Raw genomic sequence first — 7,997 nt, forward strand, 5'->3', positions numbered from 1 at the left:
CAGCCATTGACTTCTTCTAATCTGTGCTATGCTGATCTTGCCACTGGGACTGTCAGAACCAAGTCACCTCTTGTAATGGGGGGTCAGAAGAAAGATGAGCAGATTCTCCGGAGTGCTGGGAAGGGTTGTAGCTTTTTACTAAAAAGGTTATAGCTTTTTACTAGAGAATTCTAGAGTATTTGTCAATGGTGACATCATTTCTCATCTTCCTTTCTCAAAAAAGGAGCAGAAACTAGAAAGCAATGATCACATTTCTAATTTTAATAATCCTTTGCTATCTGGGAACCCAACAAAAGGACCAACGGAATTGTGGCAAGGTGAATATTATCACCAAATCTGAATTCTATATATGAAAATAATGGACCCAACTGACATAGAAAAAAACCCCTAATTTGATAGGTAGAAAATAATATTCAACAAAAGGATTGTAGGGATTAGATACTCAGAATTTCTTTTTTTTTAAGACTTTATGTATTTATTTTTAGAGAGGGAAGGGAAGGAGAGAGAGAGAGAGAAACATCAATGTGCGGTTGCTGGGGGCCGTGGCCTGCAACCCAGGCATGTGCCCTGACTGGGAATCGAACCTGCGATGCTCTGGTTCACAGCCCGCGCTCAATCCACTGAGCTGTGCCAGCCAGGGCCCAGAATTTCTTTATTTTAAAAAAACATATATATATTTCCTCCTGCCTTACAATGAAGATGGCCAGTCGGGGGGAGGTGGCCATCACCTTTTCCAGAAGGAGTGCTTCTCTGCTTTCTACTCCTGAAGGACTTCGCTCTGTGAGGTGAAAAATTCAGTTAACAAGATAAATTGTTCTGTGTTAATATTAAAAGCTCTCTCAGTAACATATTGATTTAACTCAGTTAAAAGGCCTGTCTTTAACTCAGAAGATCACTAAGGAACGGTTCTCACGGGCAGGGGGGTTCCCATACTGGTCAGTCAGTACAGATGTGCTACCTGACCTGGGCAACTTTCGGTCCCCTTCGCTCCGATTCCAGAACTCGGGCCCCTGCCGGGCAGCCTCACTTCCTCCAGGACAGTGGAGACGAACACGCCCCGGGCACCCGCCAGGGACTGCGTCCCAGGGCCTCAGCATCGTTTAATTATTTCGAGCTGCATCTAAGTGTGTTTCACATTGCCTGTTCTTTCCTCCCACCGAAAGTTATGATGCTGCTCAACTTAATCCGTTGATATAAATTGTTTTTTCAGATAATGGAGACTATTTTTGGGACAAGCCTTCCAAAGTGGGACAAGTGGCTTCTTTCCCTAATGGAACTCAGTTTAGAAGAGGAAGGGGCTACGGAACTAGTGCCTTTATAACCCACGAGAGGCTGAAAAGCAGAGATTTTATAAAAGGAAATGATGTTTATATCCTACTGACTGTGGAAGGTATGCCAATAAAAATAGTGTTATATAAATTATTTTTGTTCTTGTGGTAGCCATTGATTATTTCCTGTGTTCTTCCGGGTTCCATTTTTAGGCATATTAAATAGGGGTGTGGGAGGAAATGGGCCTGAGTGCAATCTTTTTTGTATGAACCATTAACAATATGAAAATAATTTAAATCGAAACAGTGAGGGTTCCAGGATAAAGAATTTAATGACCACTACCTGGAGTCATAGTGAAAAACTTTAGGCTGGAAAACTTTTTTGAAATAAGTTAAAGTGTAGCCATCATGCCCTAGAATGATAGTCTAGGATTCCAGAAATAAAAATATCACACAAACACATGAAGTTAACCTTAAAATGGATTGTCTTTTTCAAACACACACACACACACACACACACACACACACACACACCACACACACACACATCTTTCTTAGCTATGGCAGCTAATACATTTTTCAGGAATACTGGTGGTTTCCAAGATGTATGTGGTAGGATTTTAACTCACTTACTATTAAAGATCCACTTACATCTCAGTAAATCAGAATATTGTTTGTAATGAAAAGTGGTGCAATTAAAACTCATGAAATTTTGATTTCAGTGTCAGAAAAAATTACTCAGGAAAACTTTTGTCAAGGAAGAAGGGGCTACATGAAAGGTTTTCTCCCTTGACAAAAGTCCCCTGTTCATCAGTTATGTTTGACTGTATTTCGATAAGGAGCAACAGAAAACACTGCAAAGAACAGAACCCTGGCTGTCAGGAGACCTGGTGTCTTTCACCAAATATCCAGCAACTGCTCCACAAAGCCAGAGACCAGTGGCTTTGGGCAAGCCCCTCAGCTGCCTTGTGATCTGTTCTTTGGTGTCTTTGTCTGGCCCTTGGGAGTTGGTAGTGTATAAAATCAACAAATGGGGCCACTTTCAAATGGAGTTGGAGGTGCCATGCCCGAGAAACTGCCTTGTGTGCCTGATGTCTCAACCCTTGGGAATGTTAAAACAGGGCGAAAGAACCTTTGGACTGGGCCTAAAGCAACCTTGTGTCCAAAGAACGGTTTGCAAAGATAACAAGAAAGCAGATGTTATGACGACCAGACTGAGAATTAAACTTTCTTTACAATAAACACCACTATGTTATGTTATCCACACCATATGAAAACCTTCTTTCTATTGGTAGAATTTTTCCTATTCCTGTTCTCATAAATACCCTCGGCTTTTGTCTCCTAACCAGAACCTTATCTGGCTTCTGCCTGACTGGATGCTTCCCTGATTGCTATCCTTTTGATCCCAAACATATGCTTGTTGCCTATCGCTTTGAAAGGCCTTTTGCTTTCAGATTAGCAGTAACGAAGTCTTGGGCCCCTTAGAGTTCAGTGATAGCCCCACAGGCTGGCCCAGCTTTCCTCTGCATCTAGGTTTCAGCCCAGCCATTGATTATTTCACGGCCTGTGCGTATCTGTTTTGAAATTTAAAGATCAAATCCTACTTAAAGCAAAACCTGATTTCCATCCATGCTCTTCCCCTGCCGCCCTTAGACATTTCCCACCTTAACTCGACACAAACGCAACCAGTCCCGACCCCTGACGACAACACCCACGTCAACTCTACACCAGGGCAGCCAGTCCCGACCTCCACCTCCGGCATCGCTGGCCCTTGCGCAAACTTCAAATGTGAGAACGACGGCATCTGCTCTGTCCGAGGTGGCAAAGCTGAGTGCAGGTAAGGCGTCACGTGGACAAGATCGCCATGTTCTTTTGTTTGAAAAGCTGTCATTCCCACAGTGTGGGATTAAATACTGATACTCCACACGAGTGAAATTAGTTAGTTCTCATCTCACAGCCATTCATAGGGTGTTTATTTTTTGGTCTTTATTTGGGACTTTGGAGAGTCACACAAACAATGAAATTATTTATGAAAATATAGCACATTGTATTTCTAATTGCTTGGAAAAGTCCTCATGCGTTACATATCTGAAGTCCTCACAGTAGTGTGGTGTGGATAAGTGCTAACAGTCCCCATTTTGTAGAGGGAGATACTTAGGGTTTGAGAAGAGCTTGGCCAAGGTGTGTAGCTGGGAGGTGGAGGGATCAGGACCTTGAGCACTCAATTTTCTCCATTACCTAGGCTATCTTTCTTCCCTCCCGGGAGCTGCTGTTCTGAGCACCAGATTAGGAGTCTTTCCAACTTTCCTTTCCATTGACTCTGCCTGGCCTGCCGGTGCTGGTCTACCCATCTCCCTCTGGTCCCGAGTGGGTGAAATGTTCAGATATCGATACACCCAATGCTGACCCACGCCTTGAATGGTGAACACGTTCAGATTTAAATATTGGCGCATAACTGAGCTGTGTTCGAATATGTAGATGTCCGTCAGGGGAAGACTGGTGGTACTTGGGAGAGAGGTGTGAAAAGAAGGGCTCCACTCGAGACACCATCGTCATCGCGGTTTCTTCCACCGTCACCGTGTTTGCGCTGATGCTGATTGTCACCCTCGTCAGTGTCTACTGCACCCGGAAGAAATATCGTAAAAAGGCAACTTCAAAAACAGCAGATATTACTCTGGAAAACGTAAGTCGAATCTAATATCTGGTTATTCAAAACCTATTGATGAAATTGTATGAAGAAGAATTAAGACTTTTAAATATATTTTAAAAAATTCTGGGGCCAACTGCTTTGAGGATGTCAGTTTTTTGTTACTTTCACTATAAATCAATGATTCTTAAATTGAAAACCATGGAGGCTTCTGGGGGGGGTTTGGGGGAGGAGTTTATTATCTTCTTAGAATTGTATTCCTTCTGAGAGGCAAAACTGATTTTGCCTATGAGTTCCAACCTTCCTGGTAAAGGGGAGAAGTGACCTTTTTTTTTTTAAAGTCTCTGAGTGATGGTGGAGCTCAGGCTTGTAGAGAGGGGGTGTGGGCACATTTGGGGCTTTTCTATGAAAAAAGGTTCCAACTACTTCTGGCTTCATATACAATAACTAAATACACAGCAAGATTTCCAAGCAGAGGTTTAAAGTCTTGCCTCAGGCGGTCTCTAAAATGACAATAGACTCTTAAAAATGCCTGCTCTCAGATTGGCTTCCTGGGAAGCAGACTCAGAGATGGGTATGGGCATGCAGGAGGTATATTGGGCAGTGTCCTGGGGAAGTACCAGTGAGAAGGAAGCTGGGATGAGCAGTAACAGCTGAGGACTTGGTTCTCCCTCAGTCTCGGGAGCTGGGATGGCCTCTTAGATGTGTTCCAAATGGAGGCAGGGTGAGGGGTACCCACCACATCAGTAGCCATTGAACTGGGGCTCCCCCCAAGAAGAGTAGAAAATTGTGCAAGTGCATATTAGGGGTAGGGCATGTCTTGCACGAGAACCTTCGTTTTAAAGGGCAGGAGTAAGCAATGGGCCCCAGCATCCACTATGCACACCAATAACAGAGAGCACAGAGCATGCAGATTCATGTTCTTACAAAACAACCCAAGGAAAATGGTGTAAAATCTGAAAATCACTTAAAAGTGAAGCTTTAAAACTTTTCCAGTTATATTTTATTCAAAATAGTCTCTTAAAATCACTAGAATTAAAGAAAACATGCCCAATTAGAATATTTCTGAAAATATAAAATATTCCTATTAACTAAAGCTAGAATATATTTTCTTTTTAAATTTATTTTTATTTTTTATTTTAATTGTTGTTCAAGTACAGTTTTCTGCCTTTTACTCCCATCACAGCCCACCCCCCCACCCAAGAATATATTTTCTTAAGAAAATGAGTATTCAAGACCTACAATATATTAAGGTTACAATTTTTTAGAGTGGACAACCTGGTATCAAGATATTATATTTCTCTGAGAAGTCAGTCAAAAGATGAACAATGAACAGAAAGCAAATAGTTTTATCATTATACACTAGTATCATATTTTACCAACATTAGGAAGACATTTAAAACTAATCAGGAGGCAATGCATCAATTACTTCACAAGCTTGTTAGAAAACTACTTAAAATGTGTGCAGGTTGCTTTGTATTTTAAACAGCTATTTTCAGCTTATTTTATGACTCAGAATAAAAGCAACAGATCTACCAATACAGGACCCAGTAGACCAACCTGCAGACATGTTCCCCGGGACCAGAACTATGAGTTTGGGGGCTGGAGTGCGGAAGGCGGGAGAGTGGTTAGGGAGGGAGGACTAGGTAACTAGATGAATGGGATTACTGGATATTCATCCGGAAATGGGCAAATATCAGTGCTATTGCAGCAGTCGACTTAAGTAAAGATTGGAAGGAATTAAAGAAAATGATAGAGAGAAGGAAGGACATTAAGTCAATAAAGGGGGAAACTATCAGGGTATCAGGGACACGGTAGGACTATTAAGTGGAAACACACACACACCCATACACATACCCACCATAATATTGCAACAGAACTGCTCTGTCTCTGGGTCTTTCAAACATGTTCTCCAGAGTACGGAATCAACTTACATTCTCCTTAGCGTAGACATTTCTAGTTAATTCACGAATAACAGGACCTTCAGATCTAGTTTAAAAATTTTATTTATTTACTTTTAGTGAGAGGAAAAGGGAGGGAGAGAAACATCATTGTGAATACATTGATCAATTGCCTCTCACATGTTGCATGCCCCCAACTAGGGACTTGGCCCACAACCCAGGCATGTGCTCTTACTGGGAATCGAACTGGGGACCTTTTTTGGTTTGCAGGCCAGTGCTCCATCCACTGAGCCACACCAACCAGGGCCTTCAAATCTGGTTTAGATCTTTAAATCAGAATGACCTTATTTCTGAGGTTAAAGTGTGTACTTACCCTAATGTTTAGCTTCTAACATGAACAGACAAGGCATCTTCCTGGAGACAAGGGCTGGGGCTGCCAGCCTGCTGGGAGGGATGCTGGGACACTGCTGATGGCATTTCATTTAGAAATTAGACCATTTCATTGTGATTTATTTAAGTGGCAATTTTTAAATTCAGAAATTAAGCCATCCATTTTTCTTTCCTCTTTTAGCAACATGCATTTTGAAAATGAACTCAACAATACGGCCAGCAAATGCAATTCAAAAGGATTCTTTGTCATGGATTTCACTGAAATATGTTACAATCACCTCATTCTTCTATAAATGGATTTTCTGTGTGAATAGCTAGATATACTCTAGTAAGTCTTTATTTTGGTAAATGGCTAATTAGTGAAACATTGTTTGTGTGTTTGTTTTTAAAAGGAGGAAGCACAAAAAAATAACAATAGAGGTGGGGAAACAATTCAGGTTCCTCCAGAATAATACTGTCCGTAGAAGGAGTAGCTTTCCAAATGACTGATCCTTTATTTGGGAGCCAAGGGTAGGGGCCTCACAAGTGATTGCCTAGAAATCCAAAGAACTTTTGTTTATGAGCACGAATTTTATCGATACCTACCTTAGTAGGAATTCAAACCAGAAACATTTAAAACTGTATTAATCATTAAAAAATAATAAGTCCAAATGTGGTAGCATACATCATGTGTTTAATAAAAATAATTATATTTTCCAAAATAAAGAAAGAGAGGCATTGTTTTATTTTTTTTTGTGAGTTTCTAATGTCTGGTTTGATTAAAAATAGCTGAGTTCTCATATATGTGTCAACATTCAATTCAGTCTGTTGTGATATATTATTTAGATGAAAGGTACAAAGAAATTCTAATGTCATACAGACACGTAGCTGAAAAAGGGAGGCATATTTGAACAGTTTTTCAGGTGATTGTGGACACTTTTTTTAATACTTGGGTCAAAGTTGACAAATGGTAATGGCAAAAATATTCGTTGCATTTGGAATCTGAAACCACATCGATGAACCGTTCTACTCTGTCCAGTAAACCCACTGGTCTGTCATATTTGGAATGGATCTTTCAGCCACGAATGGTTTGGTAATATCGTGCATTAATTTTTTAGAAAATATTGATTCACTGAATGATGCAGCTCTTAAAACTTTGGCACATTTTTTAATTTAGTAACAATATTAGTTAATATCCCCACTAATACCATAAAAAGTCTTTAGGTCGTGGGATGTTGACACTCATGGTGGCACAAACTTCTCAAAATTCTAATTTTTGGCTGGAAACATGAATCCTCTCATTAGCCAAAGTACTGTTTTCCTTGTAATGACAAGCTCACTTCATCACTTTTTTAATTCAAATTTTATTTTGAGACCACTATAGATTCATATGCAAATGTAAGAAATAACACAGAGATCCCAGGTGCCCTTTATTTAGTTTCCCTCAACTGTAACATCTTGCAGAACTGTTGTACAATGTCACAGCCAGGGTATTGCACTGATACAGAACATTTTCATTACCACAAAAATCCATCAAGTTGCCCTCAGATAGCCACATCCATTTCCCTCCTGTTCCCACCTCCTGTTTGTCTCCTGGCAACCATTAGTCTGTTCTCTATTTCTATAGTTTTGTCATTTAAAAATATTATATTAATAGAACCATAGAGTATAGAGCCCTTGGGGGTTGCTTTTGTTTCTTATCTTTGCATATTCTATATAGGTTTATCCAGGTTGCTGCATATACAATATTTTGTTCTTTTTTTATCGCTGAATAATACTTCATGGTATGAATACATCACGGTGTGTTTAATC

At 40.4% G+C, this 7,997-nt stretch overlaps 1 protein-coding gene across 1 annotated transcript in view; it reads left to right on the plus strand.

Moving 5' to 3' along the window:
• Positions 1-7,152, plus strand: part of MEP1B (meprin A subunit beta) — a 31,966-nt gene extending 24,814 nt beyond the window's left edge. The window contains exons 12-15 of the mRNA XM_045850166.1: positions 1,211-1,390; positions 2,922-3,105; positions 3,747-3,951; positions 6,388-7,152. Coding sequence (XP_045706122.1) covers positions 1,211-1,390; positions 2,922-3,105; positions 3,747-3,951; positions 6,388-6,402 — 584 coding nt within the window. The 3' untranslated portion in view covers positions 6,403-7,152. The remainder of the gene's footprint in view (positions 1-1,210; positions 1,391-2,921; positions 3,106-3,746; positions 3,952-6,387) is intronic.
• The last annotated feature ends 845 nt before the right edge of the window (positions 7,153-7,997 follow it).

The sequence above is a fragment of the Phyllostomus hastatus genome, unplaced genomic scaffold (assembly GCF_019186645.2).
Source record: "Phyllostomus hastatus isolate PE091 unplaced genomic scaffold, TTU_PhHast_1.1 phas_contig_80, whole genome shotgun sequence".
Taxonomy (NCBI): Eukaryota; Metazoa; Chordata; class Mammalia; order Chiroptera; family Phyllostomidae; genus Phyllostomus; species Phyllostomus hastatus.